The 13,442-nt window shown below is 42.0% G+C and overlaps 1 protein-coding gene across 5 annotated transcripts in view; it reads left to right on the top strand.

The window, feature by feature from the left end:
• ERICH3 (glutamate rich 3) overlaps positions 1-13,442 on the top strand; it is a 65,728-nt gene that overhangs the window by 29,037 nt on the left and 23,249 nt on the right. For 4 of the 5 annotated variants that reach the window (XM_032782130.2, XM_032782132.2, XM_032782133.2 and 1 more), the window contains 3 exons: positions 4,060-4,358; positions 10,125-10,361; positions 11,443-11,520. In XM_032782130.2, the coding sequence (XP_032638021.1) occupies positions 4,060-4,358; positions 10,125-10,361; positions 11,443-11,520 (614 nt within the window). The remainder of the gene's footprint in view (positions 1-4,059; positions 4,359-10,124; positions 10,362-11,442; positions 11,521-13,442) is intronic. The other variant, XM_032782131.2, reaches the window with a different exon arrangement.

Below are 13,442 nucleotides of genomic sequence, written 5' to 3'. Positions count from 1 at the left end.
AAAACTTTCCCCGCTTTTTTTAAAGCATCTATCAAACATTTCACCCATCTCAGATGAATGGGGATCTATTGCCTCCCTTGTCTTGAAACCAGTTATATCATCTGAATATTGGATCTACTCTTGCAATCTTCCCATAGGCAATCTCCTATTGAAGTCAGTTGATTTTTTTACATTGTCCCCATTATGACAGTTCTCAGGGTCCCCAGGACTGAGTCACCATGTTACTTCCCATGCCTCCAGTGTGAGGGAGACTTGCCTGTGCTGAACTGGATATCTGTTCCTTGACACCACAAGCCTGTGAGCCACCTGAGCCTTCTCCTCTGGGCTACGCCAGTCCTCACTTTGTTATGCAGATTAACAGTTGGTGTACCCCAGTCCCTGAGCCCCTTTGCAGCGTTCCCCTGTAGTATCCAGCCCCTTTGCCACTCACAGAAATACCAAGGTCGATTGTCCCCAAGGGAACAATGTACACATCAGCTTGTAGGATTCAACTCAGGATCAGCTTCTTACTTAATACCACAGCACTGATAATGAAAACAAGAAGAAGTTTATTATCAAAGATTCAAGAGACTGTGAGTAAGGATAATGGAAACGAGGGTTTACCTATAAAATGAAACTATCACACACTTTCTAGAGGTTAAACTTAACTAGTAGATTAACCTCCTGTTTAATGAAGTTCATCTCACCCAAAGCCTTTTGCAGCATGTTCCACCCAAGCTGGTGGGGCTCCTGTTTTCATGAATGTCTACGCACTGCCCGTTTGGAGGATCTTCTTTGTTCCTCAAATATAGTTCAGCAAACCTTTGAAGTGTATCTCAAGATAAAGTTCTTTTCCTCTGCTGTGTGTTCTTCCTTGTTGACTTCACATCTTTCTGTTGACTTTGTATGTAAATACCTCCAGTGTGTTAGCTTACCATGCTTAATTTACGCACCAACAGAGAGACAGATGAATAAACATCTTTTGACTGGCAAGAAACCTGTTTTTCCACCTGTGCTGTGATACAGAATCTAAATATATTTTCAGTATTCCCACATAGCTCCTTACATAGTAACTGTCCACACATTTCACAACAATATTAACAAAGTATGTGACCCTGACTTTCATTTAAGACCTCACATGACATTCTTTGTTGAACCAGAATGCACAGACCAGAATCAGGATATTCTTGTAACCCCCTTTCCTAGTTGACACTAAGGGGTTTTTGGGTTACGACCATGTTTTCTGTTTTCAATATGCCAGAGAGTTTTGAACTGAAGATGTATAGCTATATCAGAGCATTTGTCAGGGGGAAGTTGGAATATATGTTCACATGGGAAGGAGCAAAAAGGGCCTTTTGTCAACCAGAGAGGCATAGAAGGTGGTTTGCGTTGTTGGATAAATATGTCAGCTGGATGTTTATGCTAAAAATGATAAGCAGTGACGTAGTTTAATGGTGCCATTGTTTCTTATCTGTAGGTTCCAGAGTTAACAATCCATTCATCTCAGTGAGTCATTCCCGTCTCTCAGACCTATTGTTGACTCAGGCAGACATCACTAAATCAGTTCACACTCAGTTGTATTCTTAAGGTTTTTCTAGGCCACCATGCAAGCTAGATACATAATTAAAACAAGAAGATTCAGGAGCACAACTCTGCCTCAGCATTTGAAGTCCACAGTAATTTCCCTGGCTGCAGAGTAGCCAATATAGGACATTGCCCAGGATGCAGAAAACAAATATGAGCACAACAGAGCATTCTGTTTGTTCATGGCCAAAGACAATGCCATGATCAACAGCTGCAGCGTAAGCCAAGAAGTTTGTTTTAATTAAAAAAAAAAAAAATTCTGGATTTTCAAGGCAGTGTCACACAGTAGAACTGCTGCTGCCATGTATAATTTTTATTCTTTTCATAATATATTTTTAAAACAACAATAAGCAATTGGATGCAGTGGGGGAAGCGGAGATAGGGGAACCCCCCATAGAGCCAAACTAACTTTTTAGATAAACACAAAATTCTGAGGAAAAATTCCATGTCTTTCCACTTCAAACTAACATTTACATGATTTATGTAAATGTTCTGCTATAGTTCCCGTGACAAGGTTTTCTGAGGAGTGAAAAGCAGCTGAATTAGGCTGGAGGTACTGTTTCAGTAAATAGCCAAACTAGCTCAAATCTCAGCCTTTCTGTTTGCACGTGTGTGTGGCGAAGAAAGTGAATTATTTTTATCTAAAATGATATGAGCCTGGAGAAATGGTGCAGATTCTTTCATATTGGAAAAAACCCAATGATTAATGAAATTCTTCTTTCTTCCACCAGCCCACCCAAATCTAGCTATTAACCTAAAGATGCCTGTTTGTAGGTTCCTTTCCCAGCAGTTACAGCTGTATTTTCATGTCCCCAACAAATCACATCCCATAAAGTCCTGCTTTACCCTTGTACGTTTGGAGGGGCAAAATTGTGAGCACAAATAATTTTGGGTGTGATTTTGTGTCCACAGATGCCATGCTCAGTGAAGGTTCCCCTTGATTTCCATGGGTTTTCGGTCAAGCCCTGAGTGACTTTGCCGCTGATTCCACAATAGGTTCTGTCTGGATGCTGGGGTTAATCTATGCAGAGCTCACTGTAGGCTTGAAGCCCTAGATAGCTGTGCACATGCACATAGGAACTCCAATATCTCAATGACCTTTAGGAAACTATGGGCACTAATAACGGAGAGGACAGAATGCCTAACACAATTATTCACACCTACATTTTGTGCTCACAAAATTAGAAGTCAGTTTCTGAAATTCTAGCCTTGGAAGTCTCTCGGATATCTCACAGCAGGTTAGAAGCAGCTGTAGAAAGGGTTAGCATGAGGGATTGCTGTATGAAAGCTTTATGTAAGAAGAGCTGTTGGAGAGGTCATAGTGTTCTAGGAAGGGAATGAAAGGTATGGGAAGGGGTTCATGGCTATGAGGAGAACTGCTGAGAGTAAGGGAGAAGGATCAGCCCTAGAAGAGTTGTCTTGAGGAAAGAAAAAGGAATAAGCAGAGTGGGGTTTTCATTCTTCACTAGGCCTTGGCACTGAGCCTCTGGGTAATGTCTACACTACAGTGTCACAGCTATAGCACTGTGCCATTGTGGTGATATAATGTAGGTACATGCTACAGTGACAGACAGGTTTTTTTCCATTGCTGTAGTTAATCCACCTGTTTGAGACGCGGTAGCTAAGTTGACCGAAGAATTGCTTGCAGCGTCTGTACTGGGCCTTGGTCAGCTTAACTGCATCTCTCACGGGTGTGAATTCTTTTCACACCCCTAAATGATATAGCTAGTTTGATCTATGTTTTATGTGTAGATCAGGCCCCAGAATATCCCCAGGATCCATATTATGTTGTGCAAAATTTCCTGTATTGTACCAGAATTCTGAAGCAAACACCACCTGCTATGAACTAAGAAATCTTTCAATATGTGGGAGGCAGGTGAGGAAGCAGGGTTGGTTGGTGGAGGTTAAAGCAGCATTAAGAATTGTTTTTTAAAAAAAACTAGAGGGAGGGAGAAGAAGAGGAATTGGGCTTGGTCTACACTTGAGTTATATTGGCATAGCTGCAATGGTCAGGGGGGTTAAGGAGGGAAGCAAGTAGGGAGCGTTCTGTCTCTCAGCAACATGATCCCATATCTCTGTTCAGCCCATTGCTAGTTAGCCAAAGTGCACCTATAAAGATGCAATTTGAGGCTTGTTTACACAACAAGTAGCTGCACGGCAAGCCAGGGTGAGAATCTACAGCAACATAACAGTAACATGCTGTGTGGACATTGCTGCAGTGCAGTGAAAGTCCTGGAGAGTAGCTCAGAGCAGTAGCAGTACTGATGCAGTAGTGTACGGGAGAGCAGGACCAGGATTTGCTACAAAGGGTTTTTTAACCCTTTGGATTCAAAAGTGCTTTACAGAAGAGGGTAAATGTTATTGTCCCATATTTAGAGGTGGTGAGCCTGAGGCATAGGACAATGTATTTAATTTTATTTTTAACTCACTAGGCATATGGCAGGTTATGGAAGGACAAATGTGTAGTTTCCAAGTTTCTCATGTTGTTTTTGTTAGGTGTATTATTGCAATGGGTCTGGACAAAAAACCCTCTCCTCCAAAGAAAAAGATGAAGGAAGACTACGGAGAAAAGCAAGAAGATTCCATGAAGGATGAAGAGAACAGTGAGCCAAGTGAGGGCGGCATTGAGCAAGAGGTGACCAAACACTCGACAGTTGAAATTTCATCAGCTCACGGAGAGGGTCAGGAGCCTACAGAGGACAGCGTGGAAATTGGAGAGGAGGAAGGAGAAGAAGAAACACAAGAAGGACCTTTGGATGAGTCTGAAGATGACCAGGAAAATGCTAGTAAAGATGGTACAGTATCAAAAAGCCCTATTAAGGAACACAAACGGGGAGGCAGAATTGTCTAATGGAGAGGGCATAGCACTGCTAGTCAGGAGACCTGGGCTCTATTCCCAGCTCCCAGCCTATGTCTAGCTTGTCTGTTTGGACTGGATGTTTTTACGGCAAGGACTGACTCTTGCAGTGTGTTTGTGCCTAGCACCAAGGGTCTTGATGCACTCTGTGTGGTTCTGGGCTACAGAAAGTAACAACAGCAAATATGATTTCAAAATCTTTCATAATCTAAGTTTAAGGTTTTGTTTACACTGTGACTTTAGCAACCAGTGTAAGTGCATTGATACAGACAGTTTACCCTGGCAAAGTAGGAATCGCCCCACTCCAGATTACTCTGGTAATGAAGGACAGAGATTTAAGAAGTGTGAGTGAGAGAGAGAGGGAGGGCGGGGAGGGAGGAGAGAGAGAGAGAGAAAGCATAGGCAGTGCAGGTAACAATGCCTTTAGTTAAGGTTACAGGGGCCATGGGATATATATGAGCTGAACGGGAGAGAGGGACAGGAGATGTGGGGGGTTAGGAGGGAGACAGAAGACAGTGGAGATGCAACAGAGGGGGAGGGGAACCAGAGCTGGTGATGGGAGGGAACAGAGAGGGAGCTGGGTGGTATATAGACACAGAGGAGGAGGTAGGGTAGCAGTTGAGGGGTGGGAGATGATGGAGGATAGGAGCAGAACAGCGGGTGGTGGTCAGGAGCTGAGGCTTGAGGTGGGTGCATACAAGCAGAATGGGGACATGGCAGGAGTGGAGGGGTTAGAGGGAGAGGCAAGTCTAGATTTAATCCTGAGTGGAGCGCAGGAGCTGGTCCAAGAGGTAACTATAGCAGAACCGCTTGGAAATAATGAGCATAATACAATAGCATTCAACATCCCTGTGGGGGGAAGAACACCTCAACAGCCCAACACTGTGGCATTTAATTTCAAAAGAGGGAACTATGCAAAAAATGAGGGGGTTAGTTAAACAAAAGGTACAGTGACTAAAGTGAAATCCCTGCAAGTTGCATGGGCCCTTTTTAAAGACACCATAATAGAGGCCCAACTTCAATGTATACCCCAAATTAAGAAACACAGTAAAAGAGGACTAAAAAGAGCCACCGGTGGCTTAACAACCATGTAAAAGAAGCAGTGAGAGATAAAGACTTCCTTTAAAAGTGGAAGTCAAATCCTTAAGTGAGGCAAATAGAAGGTAAGCACACAACACTGCCAGCTTAAGTGCAAGAGTGTAATAAGAAAAGCCAAAGAGGAGTTGAAGATGGCTAGCCAAAAAATCTTAAATGGTACTCACAAAATGTTTTTTAAGTACATCAGAAGCAGGGGAAGCCTGCTAAACAAACCAGTGGGGCCCCTTTGACGATCGAAAATACCAAAGGAGAGCTTAAAGTGATAAAGTCTTTGCGGAGAAAACTAAATGGATTCTTTGCTTCCAGTCTTCAGGCTGAGGATGTTAGGGAGATTCCAAAACCTGAGCCGGCTTTTGTAGGTGACAAATCTGACGAACCTGTCACAGATTGAAGTGTCAACTAGAGGAGGTTTTGAAATTACTGTAAACTCAACATTAACAATCACCGGACCGGATGGCATTCACCCAAGAGTCTTGAAAGAACTCAAATGTGAAGTTTGCGAACTATTAACTAAGGTTATTGTAACCTTGTCCATTTAAATCTGCTTTCGGTTACCAGTGACTGGAAGTTAGCTAATGTAACTGCCAATATTTTAAAAGGGCCTCTAGAGGTGATTCCCGGCAATTACAGGGACGGTAAGTCTAACGTTGGTAACACAACAAATTAGTCGAAACATAGTTAAATAAATGGTCAGGACACATAGAAAAACATTTTAACTGTGAGCAATAGTTCAAACATGGTTTCTGTAAAGGAATCGTGTCTTACTAATCTATTAAGATTCTTTAAAGGGGTCAAACAAACATGCGGGACAAGGAGGATCCAGGGACCATAGCTTAACTTAGATTTCCAGAAAGCCTTTGACAAGGTCCCTCACCAAAGGCTCTTACGTAAATTAAGCTGTCATGGGATAAAAGGGAAGGTCCTTTCATGGATTGAGAACTGGTTAAAAGACAGGGAACAAAGGGTAGGAATTAATGGTAAATTCTCAGAATGGAGAGGGGTAACTAGTGGTGTTCCCCAAGGGTCAGTCTAGGACCAATCCTATTCAATTTATTCATAAATGATCTGGAGAAGGGGTAAACAGTGAGGTGGCAAAGTTTGCAGATGATACTAAACTACTCAAGATAGTTAAGACCAAAGCAGATTGTGAAGAACTTCAAAAAGATCTCACAAAACTAAGTGATTGGGCAACAAAATGGCAAATGAAAATTTAATGTGGATAAATGTAAAGTAATGCACATTGGAAAAAATAACCCCAACTATACATACAATATGATGGGGCTAATTTAGCTACAACGAGTCAGGAAAAAGATCTTGGAGTCATCGTGGATAGTTCTCTGAAGATGTCCACGCAGTGTGCAGAGGCGGTCAAAAAGCAAACAGGATGTTAGGAATCATTAAAAAGGGGATAGAGAATAAGACTGAGAATATATTATTGCCCTTATATAAATCCATGGTACGCCCACATCTCGAATACTGTGTACAGATGTGGTCTCCTCACCTCAAAAAAGATATTCTAGCACTAGAAAAGGTTCAGAAAAGGGCAACTAAAATGATTAGGGGTTTGGAGAGGGTCCCATATGAGGAAAGATTAAAGAGGCTAGGCCTCTTCAGCTTGGAAAAGAGGAGACTAAGGGGGATATGATAGAGGTATATATAAAATCATGAGTGATGTGGAGAAAGTGGATAAGGAAAAGTTATTTACTTATTCCCATAATACAAGAACTAGGGGTCACCAAATGAAATTAATAGGTAGCAGGTTTAAAACAAAAAAGGAAGTTCTTCTTCACAGCGCACAGTCAACTTGTGGAACTCCTTACCTGAGGAGGGTGAAGGCTGGGACTATAACAATGTTTAAAAGGGAACTGGATAAATTCATGGTGGCTAAGTCCATAAATGGCTATTAGCCAGGAAGGGTAAAGAATGGTGTCCCTAGCCTCTGTTCAACAGAGGATGGAGATGGATGGCAGGAGAGAGAGATCATTGCCTGTTAGCTTCACTCCCTTTGTGGCACCTGGCATTGGCCACTGTCGATAGACAGATACTGGGCTAGATGGACCTTTGGTCTGACCCGGTACGGCCGTTCTTATGTTCTTAGGGTTAATAAAAGAATGGGGAGGGGGCAGGAGTGGAAGGTTTTGGGGGTGTATAGAAGGATGGGGCAGGAATGGAGGGGCTATAGGAGGATGGGGGAGGGGGCAGGAGTGGAGAGGCTGGGGGTTTATAGAAGGCTGGAGGAGGGGCAGGAGTGGTGGGATTGGGGGTTTATAGAAGGAGGAGGCAGGTGCGGAGGGGTTAGGGTTTATAGAAGGACGGGGAGGAAGGTGGAAGGGTTGGGGGTTTATAGAAGGATGGAGGGGCAGGAGCGGCGGGGTTGGGGGTTTATAGAAGGATGGAGGAGCAGGAGCGGAGGGGCTGGGGGTTTATAGAAGGATGGTGAGGGTGTGGAGGGATTGGGGGATATAGAAGGATGGGGATGCGGTGGAGGGGTTGGGGGTTATAGAAGGATGGGGAAGGGGTTGGGGATTTATAGAAGGATGGAGGGGGCAGGAGTGGAGGGGTTGGGGGTTATAGGATGGGGAGGGGGAGAGGTTGGAGTTATAGAAGGATTGAGGGGCAGGAGTGGAGGGGTTGAGGGTTTATAGAAGGATGGAGGGGGCGTGGAGGAGTTGCGGGTTATAGAGGGATGGGGTGGAGGAGTTGGGGTTTATAGAAGGATGGAGGGGGCAGGAGTGGAGGGGTTGGGGTTTATAGAAGGATGGGGCAGGAGCGGAGGGGCTGGGGGTTAATAGAAGGCTGGGGAGGGGTTGAGGGTTTATAGAAGGCTGGGGAGGGGCCAGTAGCTGTGGGTCTGTGGGTTATAGAAGGAGGGGAAGGGGTGGAGGGGTTGGAGGCAGGAGTGGAGGATCTATCTGCAGTAGATTATAATTTTGAGTTGCATAGTTCATTCATTCTTTGCATTTGTGATCAGCATCTGACTTTCAGGGTCATTCTTGTTCTGCTTAAATTTATAGTATCTCCTTTCTAAGGTCAAATCTAACACAGACGTTTACATCTTGAATACAGTATGTCCTCATTCTATCATTCCTACTGGGGCTATCCCACTAAAAGCTGCCTATGTGGAGTGAAATAAATCTGTTCACCTCTTGGTTAGAGTCCTTTCTTGTTTTTAAGCTGGCAGTTTTCTTGTACCATATAACCACCAATGCCTTTTCCATCTTTTGTTTGGCATGTGCATATCTATCTATCTGTCGATATAAAAATTGTTAGCATCTCCTGTTTATCCATTTACTTATTTAAGAGAAGCCTTTTTTCATAATATATCACATTATTTCTCCATAAATCTTTTCCCACTTTCTACACCTGCCCTCACTTTCATGAGTTTTCTGTACCCACACAAAACTTTCTTATTCAGCACTAGGAATACATTTTTGTGATTAGCCAGGCCTTTTTCCCTTCAGGGGATGGACACCTCTCTGACAATTACTGAGAAGGCTTGCCACCTCAGAGGCAGCTGGAATCTCAATTGATTTGAATGTAGAAAATAAATCTACTCATTGTCTTTTAATTCTCACTGTGGAGTAATTGTTTATTTGCCTAATTGGTTCCACATCAGATACTCTTCCTTTCTGTCTTTGGCATTTTGTCACTTCAACAAGAAAAAGAGGTGAACAATTAAATTTGAAAGGTGAGATATTATCGCCCCAAGGGACAGCTGGAGCGTGTCTGATATGACAATTCTCTTTCATGATACAGTTTTGTTGCCTCTCTGCAGACTGTGCAGCAAATTAATGATTGCAAAGTAAATATTTTATTGTGAAAGGGATTTAGGTATGTTCTGGTATGTGGGAATATAATTAGTCTGTTTCTGGGTGGAGCGGAGAACATTTTCTGATACACACATGATTTCATTTTTGAATTACATATAAAGCCCTGATGTTATCAAATGTTCCTAATCAAATTCTCAGTAAGAGACTTCGGTTTAAATCCTGTACACAGTGAAGTCAGAATGGGAGTTTTGCCAATAGAATGGAGCTAAGAATTCACCCTGTAACCAAATGAATATATTAGAAGAACCATGCAATAATCAGAGTATTCATCTGCAGTGTCTTTTGGCTGAGTCTGAATAATTTAATTTATTTTGTAGGACACCTGTCTGTTAATTAGCCTTGTCAGTCCACCTTTCTCTTACTTCCCCATTATATAAAAAACTTGCTGCAAGGAGAATTAATTTAAGCAAGGGATAAAGCAGCAGAAGGACAATATGTTCTGTGGGATCTCTTCCCTTTATATATTATTCCTGCATTTGTCTATCTGACCTACCTTTGTTGATTTTATTCTTTACACTTGAATGACACCTGCTAGATCATTGAGTAGCTTTGTTCCATTTCTGTTACTCTAGATTTAAAAAAAATGATTTGTTTTTTGAGGTAATGTACTTTTGCAATCCCTCCTGTGGCCAAATATATTCACTTGTTGTAAAAAGAAGTGAGGAAATGCAAAGAGAAAAGAGGGTCAATGGAGTTAACCTCTCTGGTTAATAAGAACTTTAAGTAGTTATGAATTCCATTTTCTGTCTCATGCTAGAGGTCTTCTTTTATTTCAGAGTATGATGAAGATTTTGAAGGAGATGAAGAGAAATCAGATGAGAAAGTTAATGAAGAAGGACAGGCCGATGATCAAATGAATGGAATGTCAAAGTCACCCTCAGATGATGAAAAAGATAATTTGGACCATGAAAAGGAGAGTAAAAGCTCATCACAGAAGGCACTGCAGGCCTCTGACAGCGAGAAAGATGAAAGTGATGGATACTCAAACAGTGACTCAGAGGAAGATAAACAAGGTTAGTTATTTTTTTCTTACCTTGGTGCAGGATACTTGACCCGATCTGTGTTTTACATTTTATGTATGCCCTATTGTGTACATCTAGCCTGCATTTATGTTGAGCTACACGTTACACTGTCATGAAAGTGACACTTTGGGCATCATCCATCACAAAATTTCCTTGGCACAGAAAGCTATGGATCCAGTCTCCCCCGCCCATTTGCCGGGCTGTCCACAGGTAGCCTAGCTCTGCAACAGCATGCTGTGGAGTTAACCAGAAGTGAAGAACACAGGCCGACTCTCTTCCATTTTAGTTGCAATATTCCTGATTCTCAAGACCCTTCGGCTCTCCCTGCTCCATCCATTCAGTTAATCCAGCTCTGGTCTGCAATAGTGTTACTGCACAGCCGTGGACGAGTAGAAAGAAAGAAGGACATGTTATTAGCCACGTCACAGCATTTTAACACTTTACACTGCCATAGTGCTTTTCATCTGAGAATCTCAAATGTTAATTATACCCAGCAATATTCCTCTGATGTATATAACAGGTAAGAGACATAGAAGAATCACTTCACACCCCATGTAGAAATACAGTCATCTCTGGAATGCAATGCAACAACTCATAGCAATGTTGCAGAACAGTTCAGGATCAGAAATGAAGATGTAGCTACTAGGGGAATTTAGGGAGGAATTTAGGCAAACTAAATTCTTTGGGGGCAGATCTTCAGCTTGTGTAAATGTTCATATCTCCATTGACTTCAGTGGACCTATGACAATTTACGTCAACTTGGGATCTGTTCTTTTAGCTGTAATTTGGCCAGCAGACCTTGGTCTAAGACCTCCACTCTTATGAGGTGTGTGTATGGTGACCAGCTGTCCTTATTTTATAGGGACAGTCCCAATTTTTGGGTCTTTTTCTTCTAAAGGTTCCTATTGCCCCCTACCCCGTCCCGATTTTTCACACTTGCTGTCTGGTCACCCTAGATGTGTGTAGTCTTTAACACATCAGGTGTTTTCCATCTGATCATCCTTATATGTGAGCTATTTGCTCAAGTTAAATGTAAACATTACTTTCATGTTTGTATCTCTGTGTGAAATAGGCAAAGATAAAGCAGCTCTTGGGGAAAAAATTGCAGCTTTCTATAGAAAGACTAAAAATCTTCAGACACTCAAACCAGGTTTGAAACATGTTTGCGTATAAAAATCACCACAATGATCAGAAAGAATCTTAATTTTGCATTTCTCTAATGATTATCAGGAATAATTTATTTACTGATTCCTGGACAATCAGTACACTTTTAAAAATGATTTTCTGCTTATTAGTATCTTGCATAATCAGCTTTCTTGTGAACAAATTAGTTGCTTCTTGAGCTGTATCAATTTTGTTATGGTCAGGAGAGAGAGAGAATGTAAAGATAGCTAACATAACAGTGAGGGTCCTTGGTTCTTCCTAAATTAATATACTTCTTATTTGACTATTAAATACTGCAACACTGATAACATAGCGTAGTTAAGGTGTAGTGAGGTGTTTCCCGTAACTTTGTTTTGTGCCACCATTTGAAATACAATAGAACCTCAAGATACAAACACTAGAATTAGGGACTGGCCCCTCAACTTGACACCATGTGAAACCAGAAGTAACCAATCAGGCAGCAGCAGAGACAAAAAAAAAATGCAAATACTGTACTGTTCCTGTATTGCATCTTAAAGGTAGGCACATCTGAACTGTCTCTCCCCACCCCACCCAGAGGGTCAGCCACTCAGCAAGATGCTGAGACTGCCAGTCCAAGGCAGTGGGCCTTCTCCCCATCCTGGGAGGAGTGATACACTGTTCTCTCTCTCTCTCTCTCTCTCTCACACACTCACACTCACACTCTCATGCTGGAGCTGAGTAGGGAGCTCAGCTGCTGCTGAAGCCTGGCCTGGAGTGTTAGCTCCTGGATCTGGAGCCTGAACTGCGCTTTGTTCAGCGTTATGAACATTTCAGAGTTATGGACGACCTCCATTCCCGAGATGTTTGTAACTCTGAGGTTCTACTGTATATTAATACTCACTGTTTGTGAGTTGTGCACATGGGTAAGGACGTGGTATGGCCATTCAGAAATGCCTGACATTCTTCTATAATTGACAAAATGCTTTCAAAAGTATGTGCACTGTAATTCTCACATTGCATTCCTTAAACTATTTTAATTTGCTTTGCTTTAATTGCAGTTTTTAATTAAACTGGGTAAATTCTATCATTTAGTAGCAGAAATTGTATTTCCTGGAAAGCTCCCAGCATCATGCAAATAAATAGACACTGAATTTTTCCCAAGATCAATTTTCAAATCAGTTGCTTTTTAAATGTAGCTCCTTACTGATTTTGTGGGCTAGTAATTGATCTCTTCCTCATGCAACCCCAATGAGAAATTATTTTCGGCAGAATGATCACACTAATCAGACAGCTATGAGACTCTTTACTGAAGTGCAGTTAGTGGGTTTGCTTTTGTTCTTCGTGGGTAGTACTCACATTGCATGAACCATAGCTCAGAGAATCAATATTTCTTTCTCTGTGGTTAAAAAAATAAAGAGAAAAGGCTATTAGGATACCATTAGAAACATGGAAGACTGGTCAAGAAAGATGCATGTTTAGCACCATCATAATGGAGGGGTTAGAAATATTTGTGAGAGAGCCTTATTTTCTGGCAATTGGTTGGTGCTGTAAATGCTTTTCAAGCTCTAGCTCGCCTCTCCCTGTCGACATGGAAGTGCTTGTCGACAAGATTTACGGTTGCACTGGTATTTGTACACTGAGGGTGGAAAGTCTGAAAGAGTCCTGTAGTTTTTATTTAGCAGCAGTCAATAGAGGGCTGTAGCACTGCACTTGGTTACAGCTAGAGATGGACCCAAACTGGAACAATGAATCCAAGAGTTCTTGGATTTCCAGTGGGTCTGGATTTGAATTCTTTGATCCAAAGCCAGAAGGGTCTTTTGGTTCTGGCTGCAATGCACTCAAACTCTCTGGAGAATGACTGATCTCCTTAAAGAGATTTCTCCCATTCAAGATGGCAGAAATCACCAGAAATTAGTTTGTCTTATGAGATTTTCATCACTGTGGGCT

Source organism: Chelonoidis abingdonii, chromosome 7, assembly GCF_003597395.2.
Source record: "Chelonoidis abingdonii isolate Lonesome George chromosome 7, CheloAbing_2.0, whole genome shotgun sequence".
Lineage (NCBI taxonomy): Eukaryota > Metazoa > Chordata > Testudines > Testudinidae > Chelonoidis > Chelonoidis abingdonii.
Note: the sequence above shows the minus strand (reverse complement) of the source record. Positions and strands in the feature narration are given on the sequence as shown.